The 21406-nt window shown below is 39.2% G+C and overlaps 2 protein-coding genes across 2 annotated transcripts; one reads left to right on the top strand and one right to left on the bottom strand.

The window, feature by feature from the left end:
* The first annotated feature begins 461 nt into the window (after positions 1 to 461).
* On the top strand, positions 462 to 8934 carry LOC132077687 (cytochrome P450 2J2-like). Its single transcript, XM_059479514.1, has 9 exons — positions 462 to 732; positions 1744 to 1906; positions 2414 to 2563; positions 3971 to 4131; positions 4995 to 5168; positions 5402 to 5543; positions 6208 to 6395; positions 6517 to 6658; positions 7383 to 8934. Exons 1-9 carry the CDS (start codon positions 562 to 564, stop codon positions 7559 to 7561), a joined length of 1470 nt encoding a protein of 489 aa, XP_059335497.1. The 5' UTR covers positions 462 to 561; the 3' UTR covers positions 7562 to 8934.
* CAPN10 (calpain 10) lies at positions 8259 to 20062 on the bottom strand. The gene is made up of 14 exons (XM_059479513.1): positions 20016 to 20062; positions 19444 to 19651; positions 17989 to 18120; positions 17543 to 17739; positions 16051 to 16268; positions 15393 to 15534; positions 13731 to 13897; positions 12914 to 13197; positions 12247 to 12449; positions 11625 to 11880; positions 10371 to 10570; positions 9738 to 9783; positions 9580 to 9605; positions 8259 to 9013 (listed from the first exon to the last, which is right to left on the bottom strand). The coding sequence occupies exons 2-14, from the start codon at positions 19585 to 19587 to the stop codon at positions 8950 to 8952; spliced, it is 2079 nt and encodes a 692-aa protein (XP_059335496.1). The 5' UTR covers positions 19588 to 19651; positions 20016 to 20062; the 3' UTR covers positions 8259 to 8949.
* Positions 20063 to 21406: the final 1344 nt, after the last annotated feature.

Below are 21406 nucleotides of genomic sequence, written 5' to 3'. Positions count from 1 at the left end.
TTATTTTTCTTATTAAAGACAATAATTGAGCTTTATGCTGCATGAACTCATTCTTTTACACCTCAGAGACCTCAGATATTGTGTAGATGTTTCTTCTTCTGTAAAGTAACCACACAATAACTGTAGTATTTCAGAATGACAATAAGTAATGCATTTCAGTGTTTAACTACATGAAACTGCCACAGGTGTTACTATTATGCAAAACTCTTGAAAACCTTGAATAACTATTCAATAATTGGCACTTTGACCCACTATCAAGACTGAGAAAGAAATAAAATTCTAAGTGAAAAAGAGACAGGTCACAATTGCAGATCATAAAAAAAAACGTGGGTGTGGCTTGGCTAACCACAAAGCACCACATAGTTTGGTTTTCTAGGGACTTCAGCTTGGGAAAACTGTAGATTACAGAGAGAGATGGCTACAGGAGGCATATCCTTAGGAAGTGTTTGGATTCAGTAAAAGAAACATATCCACAAATTCAAATTTTCAGAAGAAATCATTCAAAAAAAAAAAAAAAGACCAAAAAAGCCAAAATCAGTGAGAAGCAAAAATTTTGATAAAATGTTGGGGATTACTGAAATTTTTATAGCTCTAGTAGTGTGTCTCCTGATTTTGCAGTTCCTCAAGCTGCAATGGATGCGTACCCAGCTTCCTCCAGGACCAGTTCCCCTCCCCATCATCGGAAATTTGTGGCTGCTGGACTTCAAACTCCGCCGAGAAACTCTCAGTAAGGTATTTATTTATCTCTGTGCTTGCAAATCAGTCTGAATCTATTTTAACTTAAATTGTGCATTGCATAGGAATGGCTTAAAATGATATTTTTTTTAAACCTCAAGCTTGATTATCAGCCAGTTTCAAAGACTCTGAGGACCCTGCAGTATTAAAAATATTTCTGGGTATTAAACATCACCATTGATTTAGTCCTTGCTACTTTCTCTCTCTTTTGGTTACATTCTCACAAACACTGTCATAGAATGGTATTTCATTGGCAGTTTCATTCTGTTTCTGTGTTAATATCCAGCCCTGTAAGCCACCTCTAGCAGAGCTCTCCTTTCCTGACACCAGTGCCACTGGAACTTCTCCATTAGAAGACCAAACCTGTACCCTCAACAGACACTTTTTTCTGTTGCTTTTTCAGCAAAAAGATTTCTTATCTGCTGTAAACAGGTTACTGCTAAACCAAAACAGAAAAATCTGATTGCTGTCTACAACACAACCAATCACATCAATCAAAATTATTTTTAAAAAGGAATTTGCTTCCCATTATTACAAGGAAAAATATAAGCATGATGTGAGGAACAACAGAGGAAAATAAAAATCCTAGAAGCTAGGAACAGCTACAGAAAAGAAAGCAAGAACATTTCTTTCTTTGTAAGCTAGAGACAAGAAAATACCATCATTTTGGTTCATTAATAAAATAAAGAGAAAAGCTCTGGGATTTTGCCTGTAATAATTTGTTCTTTGATTCAGAGCTAACAAAGTGACCTGCTGGTTTTCTTTCTGTGAAATTAGAGAGGTGTTCTTCTGAGAGATGCCCTTAGCATCTATTCCATAAAGAGCAATTATCTTCTGTTCCCAAAGCACCTTAATAACAGAAATAATTTTTTTTCTAAAACCTGCAATTCAATTTGATGCCAACAAATGGGTTTAGTCACAACTACAGAAAACTCTTAAATAAATTTATATTTTAGTGCATGCTTTCCCTGGTTTATAGTCACAAATTTCCTGTTATCAACACTTCAGTTAACCAACATCTACGGAAACATCTACACACTGTGGATGGGAAAGACACCTCTGGTTGTGCTGAATGGATACAAAGCAGTAAAAGATGGCATTGTCACCCACTCAGAAGAAGTTTCTGGAAGACCTCTCACCCCTTTCTACAGGGATATGATGGGCGAGAAAGGTACAATGCATTACACAAGAATGAGATAGAACAAGGTGTAAAGAAGGAAGATGCTTTCTTGGGCACACACATCAGCTACTGCTGTACCAGGGCATAACTGGGCTCTCACTGCAAAAGTGTTTCATGCAGTGCTTAGCATATTAAGGAAAAAACAAAAATTTATTGTCTTATAAATCACATTACTCAGTCTTTTTCCTTCCCAATAGATGAAAAGGAATACTTGCCTGGAGAAGTTGTCCTTCAATTGTATAACTTCTAAACTGGGAGACTGCTCATGTAGAAGATATCTATAGACAAAGCTGTTCAGTCCTCACCAAAACCCACTCAGTGTACAGGGATGCATTTAGGAGCAGCTGGGTGGCATAAAATCCTCAGAGACCAAAACTCAGCTTCTGAAATCTAAAATCATTGTATCTTGTTAGTGAAATACAACCTTCTCTAAATCAAAATTTGCTGTGAAAGGATTTTCCCTCCCAGCAATGAACTAAATTTTTGTGTGTTTTTCAGGTATTTTCCTGACAAATGGCCACACCTGGAAGCAGCAGAGACGCTTTGGCATGACAATTATAAGAAGTCTGGCACTTGGTAAGAACAATTTGGAGCATCAAATTCAAAGAGAGGCCTGTCACCTTGTGGATATCTTCACAAATACAGAAGGTAAATTCACTGGAAGAACAACACTTAGAGTTTTCCTGAAAGATTAGGGCTGCTAAAAGTTTCACAGTATATTTTTACAAGTACTACAGACATTGTCACTATTAGTAGAAATTTCACTGGCTTCTTAACTGCATTCTTTGTAAAAAATGTTTTGTCTGCACAGTGGGCAATATAAAATTGTTTCTTTTTAAATAAGGAGAGTTCAAAAAATGTTTATTATCAACACAGCTGGTAATGATTCTTACACTCAAGGAGTATAGAAAAACCCTCCTTAAAATACACAATGTATGACCTGCTGGAAGTCATTCTAGGACAGCAGGCTTTCAGGATTTGGCAGAGAAAGGACTCCAAAACAAGGAATGTATCATTCAGTTATCCAAAAAAATTTTCTTTTCAAGGTTTGGATGAAATAGAAACCAATCGAATTTTAGCAAGCTGCCAAAATAAAGCAATTAAATATAAATATTCTGAGCAGCCAAATCCCTCACCCACATCTTGTTCCATGGGAAAACACAGAGAGGTTGCCTGAGGTCTCTTTCCAAATCTCCTTGGACCAGGCCCATCTCTCTTCTGAGAGCAACATTCATACATCTGTAAAATGTAGGAGATGAAAAAAATCATCTACCTCGAGTCCCTGTACAGCCCAAAGCTTTACCTACCATGCAACCCTGTCTCAATTTTAAACTCAATAAATGTGTTTGCTCTTTCCAAGAATAACCATGAGCACTAGACTGAAGTCAGGGATGTATTTTCCATAGAAGTATACTTCAAAGGTTGTCCCTGCCATTGAAATGTGTACTTAATTTTTTTTTTCTGGATTTAATCCTTTTCAATGGGAGATGTATTCCACCCTATTATATGAGCTTTGCTTTTTCAGTCTGTGGAAAAAAAATACATCTATGGTTGGATTGTTAAGCTGATACTTGAAAACCAAGAAGAGATAAGTCATTCCAACAGAACTAAGAAATGAAAACACTATTTTTTTTTCTGGGTTTGTTTTTTTTTTTGGGGGGGGGGGGGTTGGGGGGAATGGTGAGAATTGTTTGTTTGGTTTTTAACTGCAAAACTTAAATATCTACCTCCATATTTGAAGGCATATGCTCTAATTAATTGCTTGTGTTTCCACACAACCCAGATCACAAGTCAAAGAAGGGGAGCTTTTATGTTTGTCTGCTCAAAACTGATTAAAACTGTATTTTACAAGAGTGAAGAGCAGATTGAAAATTAAGATTCTGTGTACTTACAATTCATGCAGTTAATATATACTAAACTAGGCTTAACATACCAGAATTTCTTCTAAAAATAGTCTGATGCCTTGTTGTTTTTACCATTAAAAAAAGAAAGTCTTCCTCATTTTTCTTGCTGTACTCTATTGAGAAGTCCTCACAGCACCTCCCATATTCACAGGTAAACCTTTTGACCCCCACACTTCCATCGTCCATGCAATTGCAAATATCATTTGTGCTGTTGTTTTCGGTCATTGCTTCTCCAGTGAGGATGAGTCTTTCAGCAAACTCATCAAAGCTATTTATTCTGTGATCTACTTTCAAGGTACTATCTGGGGCAGGGTAAGAGCCTACTTTTCTTGTTCCTTAAGATACATTTGCACTTGACAAGTCAAAAGAAATTAAAAGTCAATTATTCACAAACATTTTCGTTTCCAAATATACCATAGTTCCACAAGCCACAGTGAAGTAATAAATAAATACATACTTTGTATATGTAATTATTGGCTTCCAATTCTTCTTTATGTCTGTAAATCACATCCTAAAATTAAAATTCTAGATCATCATTGCTTTTCACAGATTTGCAATGAGCAATCATTTGCAGAACACTGTGTATTTAAGATTCTTAGTTCTTAAATGAAAGCAGCTTCTAAAATTTCATTTAGTCTTGCAAATCCAGAAAGGCAGTTAATAAGAACTAAGTCTTCAAATGGATGCTTTTTTGAAAGGACATCTTGCTTCAATTCATAATTCATATTACCATCAAAATCTGAGTTATTCTGAGCTTCCTATAAAATACAGGTTACAACTTCATCACACCAAGAAGAATATTAAGTTCTTGAAACCCTAGCTATTGCTTAACTTGTGCAGATTTTGGCACACTGGCATTCTAAAAGACCATCTTTTATGGTTCTTCATAAAGGGATGCCTAAAAAAATTACAGTAAAAAAATAAGAGGCTGAGAAAAATCTGTTTGCAAGTCAGATTCAACACTCAATTACTCACCCATTTTCAGAACCCCTGTTACATTATTAGGTGTTGATCCAAAAAGTAAAATATAATCACGTTCCCAGTATTTAATCTCTCTTACTTGTGTCTGTTGCCTCTCATCCCAGTTTGGTTGCCCACATGATGTGGTGACTTCACAATTATCAGGAAATCAGAAGTGGGATCTGACACTCTCTGCTTTCTGTTTAACACCACAGCTGTATGATGCTTTCCCATGGCTCATGCACCATCTCCCAGGGCCTCATCAGGAGGTGTTTGCATACAATGACTTCATGCACAGATTAGTCATGGAGGAGGTTCAGGCCCATGAAAGACAGAACACAGGTGATCCACAGGATCTCATTGACTTCTACCTGGCTCAAATAACAAAAGTAAGTATCTTTTATCACACTCTCCCTTCCTTGGCTTCAATGCCTACTACAAACACTTGCTGTTCCAATAACTGCCAAAGGATTTTTATATGCACACTCTATTTGTGCAGCACTGAAGATGTTTGATTTGATGGGCTGCTCACTGTTATCATCAAACAATGACAGTTTCTATGTGACTGGTGAAATATCTGAAATTATCTATTTCATAGTCTTCTTGTGAATATGCCCTACAGACCAAGAATGACCCTACTTCTACATTCAATAAAGAAAATATGGTTCAGACTGTGGTTGATCTTTTGCTAGGAGGGACAGAAACAACAAGCACCACCCTTCTCTGGGCACTGCTCTACATGGTACAATACCCAGATATACAAGGTGAGCAAAAGCACCATCAGAGAGAGCTGCATTCAACATCACAATGAACATAATTATGTAATAATATAGATCAATAACTTGTAAGGCATCAAAAAAACCCTTAGCTATGCACATGAATGGTGGTACATCAGCAACTAGGATCCAGAAAATGGAAGGTCAATAAATGAAACAAACAGGTGCTTCCCCATCTGGTTCACCAGCAACACTAGCAGAAATTAGTAGTGGCCACAGTTTTACCTCTCTAGAATGGGTTGGCAAGACAGAATAACAAATTAAAGACATTTCATATGCAACCTAGTCTTCTCCCAAACTTCAAAGTAGAAAAGTTTTTAAAAGATATCCAATCTGATACATATTTATAAACAATGGAAATTATACCTGTCATTTAAAATTTTAATCCATTTTTTGAAACACAAAATTGTACTATCCTCATCACCAAGTAGGTGTCTTAAATGAGGATTCAGGGAGAAGCACTTTTTGATCAACTGAAACCTACACAGCAGTCAAACCACATGCCAAATCATTTCATAGCAACATAATTTCTTTTTTTTATTTCCTTTGGACAGGACATTCTCACACAAAAATCTACTGGAAATAAAGGGAGGAAGTGTGGGGGGGGGGGGGGTGCAGAGGGGGAAATGAAAGTATTATCATTTGTCTGCAGAAAAGGTTCAAAGAGAGATAGAGGCTGTTCTGGAACCCTCCCATGTCATCAGCTATGAGGACCGTAAGCAGCTGCCCTACACAAACGCTGTGATCCACGAGGCTCTGCGCTACAGCAACGTCACCTCCGTCGGGGTCCCTCGACAGTGCCTGAGGAACACAACTCTGCTGGGTTTTCACATTAAAAAGGTACAGACGATAAGGATACCCACCCTGTTTCTTACGTCTTTGAGCTGTTAATATTTAGCATTTATATGACATAGAGAAAAGGAAAATCTATGGAAAATGAGATCTCTGCTGCTTCTTGCAGGGCACGCTTGTGTTGCCAAATCTGCACTCTGTGGTCTATGACACTGAGCACTGGGCAACCCCTTGGAAGTTCAACCCAGATCATTTCCTAGACTTGGGTGGCAACTTTGTGAACAAAGAGGCATTCTTACCTTTCTCAGCAGGTAACACCCTGACCTTGAATATTCCTGCTTGCTCTGTTTTGCAGTAAGAGTAAAAATACTATTTCTAAGTTCTAAAATGTACATGTATAAAAAGGTATTTGACTAGATTGACTATTTGACCGATTTGAAAGACTTAAAGTCAGGTCTTTTGCTGTAAGAGCCACAAATATTATGCATTTTGTATTTTTCATATATTCAAACAGAGGATAAGTGTGGCTGGGAGACACAATGCTTTTTCCTTGGCATATCCATCCAGTGTTAGGGCTACAAGGCCCCAACACACCCTTCTGAATTTCTGTTAAAGAAATCCTGATTATATCCTTCTCCTTGGCTTCAGAACTGCATACCACAATGCTCCAGCCCTCCCTTCTCAACAATCAAAATAAGACTCTGAAGTATATGAATCTTTTTAAAATCTGGCTTAGCTAAGAAGGAATTCATGGCTCTCACAAAAAGAATCAACAATGGAAAAGGAGAATTGCATGCTCCAGGGGTGAAAAAAGACTAAACAACCCAATCAAAACACCAAATCAAACACTTGACAGAGGTGCAGAATTTCTCAGTTAAATGTTTCCCCACCCTCATCCTAAAGCATCTTCTGTCTTTACAGAATGAAATAATTATCTTACATTAACAGAATTTATGGAACTTGGTAGAATTTTGTGCAAAGTTCTTTTACAGAATTTAACTTTACTCAACTGACTCTCTTGGTTTTCCTCTGCAGGACATCGTGTATGTTTGGGGGAACGGATGGCACGAGTTGAACTGTTCATCTTCTTTACCAATCTCCTTCGGGCATTTACATTCCAGCTCCCTGAGGGGGTGAAGGAAATCAATCTGGAGTACATTTTGGGTGCAATACTGCAGCCACACCCATATAAACTCTGTGCTATTCCACGCTAGTCTGTAACACACTAAAATGCTGAGAGACTTCAACCCGTTAAAAACATGCTTCACTATCTCAATTCTCATCTACTGAACTTTCTGAAATCAAAGTAAGTCTACTTGCCAAACTCACATAATTGAGTCTTAGGCATACATAAACACACAATATTTCCAAAAAAAAAAATGTATTTTCACAATCACAGTAGCAATGAATTAGCTGTAGGATGCTAGAGAAGTGGCCTGTGTCAAGTAGTTTCCTGCATGTGTGCTCTGTCAGGTATCACACTCTTAAAATGGGACAACTGTTCAGTAAGGAAGCTTTAATAAAATTTTCTTCAGTAAGCTGTTAGTCTTCTGAGTTCACAGGTCTTTTCTTAGATCTTCTTGCAGGAGGCAATAGAATATACACACATTTAGAGTTAATTCCTTTGTCTTTCACTCTCCCACACAGCATTATAAAGTATAGCATAAACTTCACACACACAAAAATGATTATAGTATGGGGCCTCTCATAACCACAGCCCATTTAGAAATCCTTACATCTTTTTTTACTTTCTCAGTATCCAATTTCTATTTCACCACAACTCGGGTCCATGCACTTTCACAAACTTTTCCTTCTGTTTAGAAACACTGTTGTATGATCCAATAATTTCCTATTTGAAGATAAAGGAACAGCTTTTCAAGAAATTAAGAAAATAAACAAAGATGTCAACAGTTGTTTTAGTAGGTATAGTAGAGATTTATTACTCAGTGTTTTCTTTTGCTCTTTTTCCACACCAACACATGTGGAAGGTTTTGACCATTTAAAATTCAGCCGAAAGCATCCTAAATCCTTTCAATTTTCAAAGTTCAACAGGAGCTAGCAGAAATTATGGCAGGATGTAGTTAAAAGCAAAAGCAGAATACTACATATTTCTGGGACTAATGGAAGACTTGATTCTTCTTGCAAGTATCTCCCATTATTCCCTTCCACTAAGTGAAATCCCAGGGTTCTAACACATGGTAATGTTTGCTACCACAGAACCAATGCATACGTGACAAAATTGAAGTATTTAACTTTTAAAATAAAAGCCATTTTAAAACTTTTAATGTTACTTTATTTTTACTGAGGAAAATATAACATTTAAAAATCCTGCTTGAATAAAAAACACTTTCAAACATAAATTAAGAAAAAACCCTTAAACCGCACATTTCTTGCAGCAAGGGCAGCTCTTCCATAAAACACATTCTTACATATTTACAAAAGCAGTCTGATAGGATAGTTCAAAAGTTTTCAAGTCTTGTCTTTTTTATTTCTGGCATTCATTAAAGAAAAACTCACCAACAAAATCTTTCCTTTGAACCCATCATCTGCTTGGTTCCATAGAGGGCCCAAGGTAAAGTGCTCAGCAGCAAGACTGGCAGTGTCAGATACAAGCTTGGACTTTTTCTACTCCAGTGTATTTTGACAGTTCTTGAGGTATATCCTTCCTGAAAAAAATACTCCAGTTTTTCCTCTATGTTCACCCACCCCTTTGGTCACATGAAGTTATTCTGTCAGGTTAATTTTTTTTTTCTCCCAATAAAATATTATTTTACAATCACAGAATGGTTATAGCTGGATGGGACTTTAAAGATCATCTTGTTCCAATTCCCCTGCCATGGGCAGGGACACATTCCATGAGAGCAGGGTGATCAGGGCTCCATCCAACCTGGCCTTACACATAAGTTTTATGGTTTTCTTCCAAAACTGTAGCTTGGGTTAAAACATGTGCATATTCTTCACTTTTATTTTTGAAGAACTGAGGCACGTGATAATTTGCTGTTCAATGCTCCTTCTAAAAATGTGAGAAAACCAAATATTCAGTGTTCATGATTAAAAGAGGTATTTTTTTTACTAAGAAGTTGTTACAGGTCTGACAGTTGGTACCAGTGAAAAACAGCTGGGCTAAGAGCATCTTCTTGTTACTTCATTTAAAACTGAGATGAGCAAGAGATGAGGCATTCCTTGGCTTCCCAACATTTCTTGAAATGACAGTGTCAGAATTCCACACTACCTTTTCATCACAGTTGTAAAGGAAACCTATAAGAAAATGTGCAATAGAGAGAAAATCTGTTTCATCAGGGTTTTTTTGTCAAGAAGGAATTAAAGCAGATCTGTGGTGACACCAAGAATGAATACATCAAAATATATCCATCAAAATATATCACTTACCTCTTGTAACACCTGTCCAAGTGTCTCCTGGCTGTGAATGCGCTTCCTGTTGAAAACCCAAACCACACTTATTTCTGCACAAAGCATTGGGAATCTTGCAAATATCAAGTATTTATCCCACTTCAAAAAGAGAAGCTATAACAGGCTTCATTCCACATCCTTTCCCTTAGCAAATCTTTCTCCAATTCTGTTGAGTCTTACTGCACTCTTATGGAATTTTCAATTCTGCTTCACAGCTGTTGTTATTCACATCATAGTTAGAACTGGAATAAGTCTGGCTACTCATCGCATTTTCTCAACAGCAACCCAGAATTTTAAAAGGCATTTGGAACTTTCAGCATAAATCCTAACATTGATGATGCAGCTGGTAATCAATTACTTAAGTGTCATCTCCTCCAGCAAGAGACATCTGATATTCAACAAGTGATGCAAGAAGATTTAACAAATACTGCCTTTTTTAGTCATTCTTCCAACATAATCAAAGTGGTAAGCAGTGCAGGCAAACTACAGAAATACAAAGACTTCACAAAAAGTTTCCATTGAGAGAACACATTACTGCAGTCATTTCCATGCATCCTGTAATACAAGCACTAAAAAGACTAGAAAAGCAAATAATAGGCAACATAATTTTACCTGTCTATTTTGGTTGCTATGACCACTGTAAAATTGCCTTCTGTATTGGGCAAGTACGTAGAAGGTATAATGACATAACTTCCTGCAGGAAGCCTGCAGAGTCGGCTGACTTCTTGGGAATAGCAGTGAGGAACACAGCTCACCAGTGGCTCCAAATGTACAAAAGAAGTAGTTTGTGGTTTCCAGCTGCTGTTAGGCACCTGCAAAAAAGAATGCAAACATGCCTACTGTTTCATCTGTTTCAGTCTCACAGTGTTTCATTCCTAGGACACCACAGTGTGATATGGTCCATCTCTATTCCAAATACTCACTCTACTGTACAGAGCTAGAGAGAAGAGGAATGGAAAAGCTTCTAGAACACCCAGATGGCAGTACTAAGAACAGATGAATCATTCCTAGCTTGTTTGTAGACAAATGTATAGAACCCACTACTCGCATAGCTGTAGAGCTTTCTCTGTTTTCAAACCTCACTCTTCCCTGCTGTAGCCTAAAGCACTTGTTTTCTGCCTCAGGGATCTGCTGACCAGACTGTGCCCTTCCTATATCTAGTAGTCTTTCCAGTACTAAAATGTCATATTAGACTTCATCTCAGTCTTCTATAGGAATATAAAAAACACCAATCTTTCTTCACATATTGTGCATTTGAAGTTTTATATTACTTCTGGTGCCCAACTCCAGACTTTTCACTTAAGCAACACCTTTTTTTGAAGCATGTTTTCTAAAAATAAAGCTACCTTTCTCTGCAAAATAGTTACTTAAGCAGCAGCTTCTTTGGTTACACTTATGCAGTTGAACACTGGTACACACATGCTGAATCTGTATCTATACATATCAACTCAAATCTTGTTTTGTTTCTGATCACCTGCTCAAGATATCATAGTTCTTTAGATCCAATATAATTTGCCTATAAACGTTTAATTATTAGACACAAAGAAAGTTAAGTTTTTATCATAAATTACCAAAAGGTTTGGTCCTCAATCACTAGGGCACCAAGAATTCTTTGCAAATCCTCAAAAGAGTTCATCATTGCTAAAACTAATTTAGAACCTTGTAAGAATTCAGTGGAACCAATTATCTGGTTACTATGCAATGTAACTACCTAAGTTATTCCATATCTTTCATGGGCATCACTTTGAGAGTCAGCCTGTATTTCTCCCAGAAGCAGCAAGACCCTTGCAAACTGCAAGGAGCCCTATGCTGCCAGGCTAACTTCACCCTTGGCAAACAAGCAATCAAACTGACCAGAATCCTTACCTGGAAAATATGGAAACCTATTGGACAACACTTGCTATCCAGGCAGTGCTGACGGAGGGTGACTTTCACACTGCTTTTCCCTGCTCCGGCAGGAACGGACAGGGGAAAGCAGGGATTGGTATGGAAGGAGGGGAAGTTCCTGCTACCTCCAGCATTCAGCCCATTCTTCCAGCATCCATGCAGCTGCACTGTCTCCCATTCACCAGCTGGGAGTTCTTCACAGAGGGCAGCATCCATGGGTGGTGGCTTTAGTTCACTATTAAACATGAGAGAAAATAAACAAAAATGTATAAAACACATACTAACAGAATAGAAACAAACCTGACCAGCTTTTAAACAGCTGCCAACACAACATTTTGCCTCTGCATACAGCAAGAAGCTGCAGTTTAGAGTCAAGATGCTACTCATCTGGCTACTTCTTGTTAGTATTTTAACAAGAGGTAGTAGCAGCTTCACAACAAAAACAAGGAGCTGGGAAACTTGCATGAATTCAAAGACAATACAATGCTGTTATACAGCACTCTGCACAATTCTTCAAAATATTTTGAACATTCCCACTTCGTGCTACACTTGTATTTATGCCAACAAACTTAAGAAACATTCTGTTTTGTTTTAAACCTACCTGAGAGAGATCCTTCCCGTTGAAAATACACGAAGCAAGAAATTCCCCACTGCATCTTTCAGAAAAGTGCTGGGAACAACAAGATAAAAGCCAGGTGAAAGGTCACAGCACACATGGACTTCTCTGTCGTAGGAATGGCAGACAGTACCTACAACTGGAGGAGCAGAGAGGGTCTTTGGAAGGTTAAATCGTTTCTTCTCCACCTAGAACAGATGCATAATGATGTGTGGTGGTTTAGGAAAAATGACTAGTTTGTAATAAAACTAAAAATTATCAAATATTGTTCAAAACATTTTCAAACATGCATACATTTACAAATTAAACAAAGACAAGAGTATCAGCAGATGACCTGAACATCAAAGAGGAGTAGGAAGAGTTAATATTCAGGAGTAAATTTAGGAATGGCTTCAAGCAATCAGCCCAAAATGTCATGCACTACTTTGGAACAGTCCCAAGTGCTTAGTGATAAGAAGTACTAGTCCAGTAATAGTTTGTACAGACAGTAACTGTGAGATAAACAGAACCATTCCAGCATAAACCAGAGACAGAAAAATTGTGACTAGTTGAATCGTATCACTGGCATGGGAAATGAATTATTTTACTCAAATGTTTCAGTATTGCTTTTAAACTTCTATTTGCAAAGAGAAAAATGTCCCTTTTGTATTACCTTCCAGACATGCAATCCCACAGCCTGGTAATTCTTTCCCTGTATGCCTTCAGTCAAAGATGGATTTTCCTCTGCCAAGCGAGTTGGCTTTTGAATCCTTCCAGCCCAGTCAGTGCTGTATTTCCTGTGTTTCTGCAGCAGAGCAATGCACACCTCACTGGACTCACACACCCTCAGCCAGAACTTGGGGTTGGTAGGGAAGCTGCTGTTGTTGCGGCAGCCACCTGCAGACTGGCCTCTCACCCAGGATCCAAAGAGATTCTGAGAGTGATACAGCACTTTCTCTAACAAAATAAGAAAATCATGGTGAGGATTTCAGACATGGGAGCTGCCTAATTTTACACAACAGGTATATGGCAGAGATTGCTCAGCCCAAGAAAACATGCTGTCATAGCCTGACACTTCCCCAAAGCAGAAATTCATGACCAAGATTTTGAGAAGCCACAGTTGGTAATGAAAGACTAATGGCATAATTTTTACAAGACACTGTTACTAGAAATCTCAAGTGTATATACCGTTAAAAACAAAACATCACAGGGCTGTCTAAAATAACAGTCTTCTAGAGAGATGACACTAATCTTTCAATCAACTAGCAAGTAACAAGATTTCCTAGAAATATCAATTATTTCTCTAAAGATCTTTAATTCTTCTTTGTCCTTCTGTTTTTCAGTAGAGAGAAAAGGTCAATGGATCTACAGGAGAGGGGAAAACTGAGAAAAAGAAATTATGGTCTAGTTGTACCCATTTGCAATTCAAATCAATTCTTCCCCTTCACATAATGTTATTTGCATGAGAAAGATGTCTTCTCATACCACACCTGTATAGAGGCTCTGAAGTTGTCCTTCCTCATTGACTGGAAAGCCCACAGTAATCTCATCAAATTCCCGGAAAAATTCTTCTTCATCAACCCAGAATTCTCCTTCTTGGATCTGTGAGAGGAGTTCTGAAGCAACTACTGGATCTAGCTGGTTCCATCCTTGACCACTGCACATAATACAGAAGTTAACATTCAGCTCTTTGCCCAGCAGAGTTCAAGAACAATGTTCTACCAAATATCTTATGGAGCAGGACAGCAAGAAGAGATTTCTTCATTTTATTGTTAAATAATTGCATTGAAAAATTCTCTGCACATTGCTGGTCAGTGAGAGGGAGCATAGGAAACACAAGTCATAACTTATCAAAGAAAACTTAGAAACAGCCTAATACCAGACTGGATGCAGGACAGACTTCTGGGTAACATAGGTGCTTTGTTTACAAGTCACTACAGTAAGAAGTCTGAGAGCAAAATAAAGGCTTTTAACTGTTGTTTAAAAAAGAGGCAAAAAAGTAAAACAAGCTGTGCTGTCATTGTTCTGAACAAGTTTTATTGCTTTACAACAAAAACTGCCATTTGTATTAAGCAACTGACTACCCCCATGAATCTGTTTGCCAAGTCTTAATAATCCAGAATTTAAACCCCTCATTATTTAGGTCTCATTAAAAGCTAGTAGTTTCAACATTTTCTATTCTTTCACTAGCAGAAAAGAACAGTTCTGCACTTGAATAAAACAGGGCTCTAAGGCCATCCAATGAAACCCTATCCTCTTGCAACTATGTGGCAACTTACTCTTTCACAAAGAAACAAGAGACCAACTGTATAACCAAAACACTCTCAAAAGAAAAAAAATATCAGCTGAAGTCTCAATAAATGCAATTAAATTATCTGTCTAACTCAGGGAAGAAAAATATTTCTACAAAAATGTTCCTGAACATCACCATATTGTTAACATATTTTAATGCTGAATGCTTGTTGCTTCTGTCAAGAATTGCATGTTCTTTTGTATAGTCAAAACATGCTAACATTTTCCGAAATAAGCCAGTAGGGTCTGCCCTTTCATTCTTGTTACTTTTCTGTTTGAGCTGCTACACTTATTTCTGCAAGTCCTTTAAAACAGTTCTCTTCTTTATTTCTACTTTATATGGACTCAGTTCCAGCTTCTCCTATTATATCAATCTACAGAAATGAGATAACACAAGCAACAAGCATAAGCATCCTTCCTTCTGCAATAGTTTTATAATTGCTCCTTTGCTTGTTTTCTGCAGCTGAGCCAGGAACAAATAAGAAAAGGCAAGTAAAGCTGAATGACTGCAAGAAACAAACACGATCAAAGATACTTAGATGGCAGAACATCAAAAAAAGCACAAAAATCAGAAACAGAAAGTTAGTCAACACCTTAAGTTTGTCTCTATAAAAAGATATTATTTGATAAATAAAAAAGTTATTAAAAAATTGATATTGCGAGAACTAAGAGATTAAATTTACTAGCTTCAGAACCAATGAGCTGTGTGAACTCCCAGCTCTCTAAAGAATTGCACACACACTGAAGCCTCTCTCCTCTGCCAGAGATTATTAGCACTGTTTGCCTATGTAATACATAGATAAGCTTTGTGCTTCAGAACTTACACAAATGGTTTTCCAAATGAATAGAAAACTGCTCACCCCTCACACCAAGGCCCTTTCCAGCACCGCCTCCCCCAAGGATTTCGTATTCGTAGCAGGAAGATTTCCTTGCCTGACACTTCAGAGAGATTCAATGTGTCTATCACAATAAAGGCATGAAATTCTCCTAGTTCACTTGCACCTGAATAGAAAAAAAAAAATTGTAAAATAAACAAAAGAATCTGTTCCATATTTTACAATAACATTAGTGAAAGAAGGCAATTTTGCGATAAAATGAAATTGGTTTTAAGTCTGTATTACAACAGCACAAAGAAACCTCAAACAGTTCATTTTAGTGACTATAAAGGCATAAAGTAACATTGCAGAGTGTATTAACTTGCTCCTTAATCTCAAGTCCCTACAAATTCACTGTGCTAAAATTAATTGAGGTTTTCAAGGTTGTTTTTGAGATGCTTTTTCAAGGGAGTGCATTTGGGGGGGGGGATGCATTTGTTTTTGACAATTGACTATATTAGCTTCTAATATAAAAAGCACTCCTCCAAAGCAGCCCCTATCCTGAACTCAGTAACATCCTTAAATCTTCATTTATCCAATATTTCAAATTGTACCATGAAACTGGCTACGTACTAGAATCAGCATTTGTATTTGCTGGCTGCCTTGTGCTTTGAAGCCTGTTAATAGAGACATTTACTATCACCTTGTCTGGAGTTGAGGACTGAACAGCTTATTACACACTGTTCCTTCAGATTCATTAATCTTCTAAACACTGCTTTCTCCAAAACCATGCCAGTCTTCTCTTTCTCCACATTTTTTCCAGGGTCTTTCAGGGTCCATCTTTCAGCAATTCCTCCAGTCAGATCAACCAAAGCATCTGCCACCTGTCCTGCCCACAACTGCTCATAAGATCCATGCACTCTAAAAAATTTAAACAAAAAAATTAGAAAAATACAAAGAAAACATAAAAAGTTTGTACACACAGAACAAAAGAAACATAGTTGCTACACACTTGCCACCCCACTCTATATCACAGTCATGACTGTGCCTGACCTCATAACCCAAAGTAGGCAAGAGAAAGCACATACTGCTTTATTTATATAGAACACATCTAAAGAATATGTAAACCATTGGATATTCCACTGCTCGATGGGAAGTTTCCTACATTCTCTTTATTCTACTCAAAAAACTGCTGTTGTCTAGTACTAGTGATTTGTACCTTATTATCCATGCTCTACATTATCTTTTGTGATATACTAACTGCATTGTCTGTAAATAGAAATATTTCTTCCTCTTCAATTATTTTTTATTCACTCTGCATAAATAACTAGAGCAGCACTTCCCTCAACAACCTAAGCAAACCAAGAGACTGCCCCACCTGATGGAGCAGATGCAAAAACATAGCCAAAGAAGTCAAGACTAAAATAGATTATAAGACTGAACAATAAGAGCTCTGCAGACAACAAATATTACATTTCAAACCTACAGAGAAGCTTTAACACGACATTGATGCTTCACAGCTTCTGTTCAATCTACAGCTGAGTTACTACATAATTGAAGTCTGCCTCTGCCCTCTGCTGGCAATCACAAAATCTTCTGCTCAGATTCTTTGGGACATCAGATGTCTATCTTACCAGTGCATTTTGTCTCCAAATTGCTTTGTGTTTCTGGACAGCTTTTCTACTGATGTGCCATAAACCACTAAATAGCTGCATTTTCTTTCTAAAACAGTAAACTAACAAATTATACAAAAGAGCAGTGAAACTCACACAACCAGAGCCTCAACTAGCACAAAATCACTCAATGTTGCTTTCCATGAAAATATCTGCATGCTTTCTGCTTCTCATTGAGCTCTCATCTTCCCTAGTAAAACATCTTCCCTAGTAAAACATCTTCCTTTAAGAAATTACATAACTAATGGACAGAGACTTAACAAAGATCATTTGAATCCTGAAAACTGATTGCAGCTTACTTTTCACCAGAATTACCTCCCGAAGACTATCTTACTTCATATGCAACTGGAAGCACACCTTACAGACCTACAGTTTAAAGGGCAACTTCTGCACAAGCCAGGATGGGACCACCAGCAGTCACAATGCCCAGATCTATACCCAAAGCAGCTGGTTAAAATAAGCAAGCAGAAGAAATATACAAGTATTGTAGTTCTATTTCCATCAATAGCAGCGTTCATATACTTTGCATAAGCTTTTTCCAGGAGTGGAAGCCAAAACAAATCCTCTGTCTGACACTGGGAAAAGCAGAGTTTGCCCCCAAGGCAAGGCAGGCGATCATCAATGGTCACTTCCACCCAGTGGCCAAACTGCCACACCCGGCACGTGAAGCAGCCTTGGTAGGACTCATCTGTCCAGCTGGGCTGGCCTGGAGGGATCACCTGCAGGGCAAAAGTCAAAATCAAGGCAAATAATAAATTAATGAAGTTTATTTTCTGCAAACAAAACTAGTTTAAAATATACAGAATTTGTATCAGCCATTTGTAACAAACACAGAAAAAATAGAATAACAAAAGCAGTGAAAGTGAGCATAATGAAGGCAATATTCATATGGCAGCTTGGGACTGCAGAACAATACACAAATGTCAAATAGGCAAAGAAAACTTCTCTAACATCAAACTTCTCCATACCTTGTTCAGTAAGTATTTGCTCTTCTGCAAAGCTACACAGGCACACAGGAACCAACAGTCTCCCAAAATTCCTTGTTTTACTTGCACATCCTGCAGATTGTTTGAAAATAACCGAGGAGAGGAACAAATGTCCTGAAATTAAAGAAGAGGAGTTAAAGCCAAATCCTGCATGACATTCTAAGGAATTCTTAGTTTCAGGGACAGGGAGGGCTTCAGAGATCTCTCATAAAATAAGGGAATTTATTACCTCTAGAAAATTTCCTTTTCCTACACAGCCTAAGTAAGAAGTACCAAATAAATGGCTTGTGGGGGTATTTTGCAGGTACTTCATGAATGTAAAACCAGATCCCACATGAATTTTAGCACACAACTGTAACCATCAGGTGCAGCCCTAGCACAAGCAGTAAGAAGTGAAAGACTACATAATTCATTAGCTCCTTGCTATGACAGGGCTGATGTTATCCACATTAAATGGCACATCCCAAGTTACAAAAGTCCCAAAATTAGAACATGGGAAAAACCCTTCCTAGGGCACAGAAAAATAGATCAGTTGGTAGCACAAGAGGGAATTTCAGCTGCAAAGTCCCAAACACTTAATCTGATCTGAAAGTGAGTTTGTGAAATGGTTCTCCTTATATATAAACACTGCAAGAGATGGAAATTAACTCAACAGCCTCCAGCAGCAATCAAGGTGTTAAGAACAAAAGCAGGAAGCTGCATACTCAACTCCATGAAATCACTTGTTTGCCAATTACACCCGATAACCAACAGCTCTGTCACTGTCCTACAGACAGCCTCAGACACTGGGAAAGAAATACAACTCAAGACAACAAGCCTTTTTCCTCCATTACATTTTTATAGCCATTTTTTCCCGTCTACACAAAGGCAGTATCATAAATACTTCACCTTAAATGGGTGTACTGCAGAAATGCATTCTAAAGCTTTTAGCTCTAATACAGCTTGCTCTGCAACCCAGCTATAAGTTTAAAAGCAATACAAGTCACATGACAAGTTATAAGCTTCAAAAGTTTTCTTTCCTGTTTTCAAAGAAAGCAACCACAAAAAAAGCAATAGGCTTCTAAAAAATTCTAAAATACAACTACTTATTTTCAAAACCGTTATGCAATATATCAGAAAGTTTGGAAATTACAAAATGCTGCATTCTAACTTGATATGCACATAATTTGCATAATGAAACATATTTCTAATAAAATATCTGAATTTCTCTTACTGCCATAAAAATTAAAAGCTCTACAAGAGGATTTAAATCAAGTCTACAAACAAGCACCTAGACTAAAAACTGTAACTCACGCATTGTTAACGCTGACATATGCTGGTTTTATCACTTCTGTATTTCCAAACAAATAAGCAGAAGTAGTCATTCAACGCAAACCTGCATTTACTACCTAAAAGCCCAATTCTGCTAAAATTAGCCTTTTATACCTTAAAACTCACCTTAGGTCTCAACCAAGATATCTCGCCTCTGAATTGGGCCAGCGGGGTACAATAATTAAAGAATATGGAGGTATCACTGGCCGGGAACGTGGGGTCTGTGTAAAGGTCTCTTGCCACCATTAACTGCTTTTTCTCTCCCAGCATTTTCAACACAGTCCTAAGCAGCTTTGCCGGCTATTCCTACGACTTTAAATGGCCCGGCAGCAACCTGCAACAGAAGCGAGTGTTACCGGGGAATTGCAACACGGAAACAAACAGGCATGGCGGATTTATTTAGGGATGGACAGCCTCTCGCTGTAACACGGAGCACCTGGAACTACCATGGTGCTGCTCTTTCCAACTCCTGACGCCGCCCTACAGCGCTCAGCTGGAAGACAAGGGGGCCTCCTCATGAGGAGACCTACACCCGCCTAGGTCCCTGCGCACACCCTCCACACAAAGCTCACCCCCCACCCCTTTCCTCACACCCAGCCCAAACAGGGCCCCTCCGCCCACGCCTCCTCGTGCCCCCCAGCCCCCCGTCCCCACAAGAGGTGCCGGCCCGGCCGCCCCCGCTCCCGGTCCCCCCTCACCGCCGGGCGGTCCCGCCGCCATTGCCCGGAGCGGCCGTTACCCGGCAACGCCGGCACGCGCGGCCCCGCCCAGCCCGCCCATGACGGACGGCGCCGACGACCAATCAGCAGACGGTACTTGCGCGCGCATCAGGTATTGGCCCCGCCCTCCGGCTGAGGGGAGCTGAGGGGTCCCCGGGGTGCGGGAATGCCCGGGGGAAATGGGAAGCTGCTCGTGTGGGGCACGGGACGTGGGCACCTGAGGAAAATGAATCCAAAGTATTTTCATGAAGATTGTGACAGAGAAACACAGAGAAATCGCTGGCCCTCATTGAGTGCTTTCCTGACATAATGGCACAGAGCACATTTTCTGATAGTTTATCACAGAATCACAGAAATTCTAGGTTGGAAGAGACCTTTAAGATCATCAAGTCCAACCCATGTTCTAACACCTCAACTAGATCATGGCACCAAGTGCCACATCCAGTCTTTTTTTAAACTCTTCGAGGGATGGCGACTCTACCACCTCCCTGGGTAGATGATTCCAGTATTTGACCACTCTTTCTGTAAAATACTTCCTCCTTAATTCTAGCTTGCATCTCCCTTGGCGCAGCTTGAGACTGTGTCCTCTTGTTCTGTCGGTTGTTGCCTGGAGAAAGAGACCGACCCCCAGCTCACCACAGCCACCCTTCAGGAAGTTGAAGAGAGTGATAAGGTCACCCCTGAGTCTCCTTTTCTCCAGGCTAAACAACCCCAGCTCCCTCAGTGGTTCTTCATACGGCTTGTGTTCCAAGCCCCTCACCAGTCTCGTTGCTCTCCTTTGGACACGCTCAAGCATCTCAACATCCCTCCTAAAGTGAGGGGCCCAGAACTGGATGCAATACTCCAGGTGAGGCCTCACCAGTGCTGAGTACAGGGGAAGAATGGCCTCCCTGCTCCTGCTGGCCACACCGTTCCTGATACTGGCCAGGATGCCATTGGCCTTCTTGGCCACCTGGGCACACTGCTGGCTCGTGTTCAGCCAACTGTCAACCAGCACCCCCAGGTCCCTTTCCACCTGAGCACTGTCCAGCCACACCGTCCCCAGCCTATATCGTTGCAGGGGGTTATTGTGGCCAAAGTGCAGGACTCGGCACTTGGACTTATTGAACTTCATCCCATTAGATTCTGCCCATCCATCCAACCGTTCCAAGTCCCTCTGCAAAGCCCTACGTCCCTCTAACAGATCAACACACGTTCCCAGCTTAGTGTCATCTGCAAATTTGCTAATAAAGGACTCTAAACCCTCACCCATGTCATCAATAAAAATATTAAACAGAACTGGATCCAGCACAGATCCCTGAGGGACACCACTGGTGGCTGGTCCCCAGCTGGATGCAGCACCATTCACCACCACTCTCTGGGCCCAGCCA

The sequence above is a fragment of the Ammospiza nelsoni genome, chromosome 10, assembly GCF_027579445.1.
Source record: "Ammospiza nelsoni isolate bAmmNel1 chromosome 10, bAmmNel1.pri, whole genome shotgun sequence".
Classification (NCBI taxonomy): Eukaryota; Metazoa; Chordata; class Aves; order Passeriformes; family Passerellidae; genus Ammospiza; species Ammospiza nelsoni.
The sequence above is the reverse complement of the archived record's forward strand: the minus strand, read 5'-3'. Positions and strand labels throughout refer to the sequence as shown.

Excerpts from the sequence above, each read along its gene's own strand:
- LOC132077687 (XM_059479514.1), top strand. The coding sequence starts at position 562 with ATGTTGGGGATTACTGAAATTTTTATAGCTCTAGTAGTGTGTCTCCTG. Across the intron at positions 1,907-2,413 it reads GGATATGATGGGCGAGAAAG|GTATTTTCCTGACAAATGGC; the intron begins GTACAATGCATT and ends TGTGTTTTTCAG. Across the intron at positions 5,544-6,207 it reads ACAATACCCAGATATACAAG|AAAAGGTTCAAAGAGAGATA; the intron begins GTGAGCAAAAGC and ends ATTTGTCTGCAG.
- CAPN10 (XM_059479513.1), bottom strand. The coding sequence starts at position 19,587 with ATGCTGGGAGAGAAAAAGCAGTTAATGGTGGCAAGAGACCTTTACACA. Across the intron at positions 17,740-17,988 it reads GCAAATACTTACTGAACAAG|GTGATCCCTCCAGGCCAGCC; the intron begins GTATGGAGAAGT and ends TTTGCCCTGCAG. Across the intron at positions 9,784-10,370 it reads ATAGCAACCAAAATAGACAG|GAAGCGCATTCACAGCCAGG; the intron begins GTAAAATTATGT and ends GGTTTTCAACAG.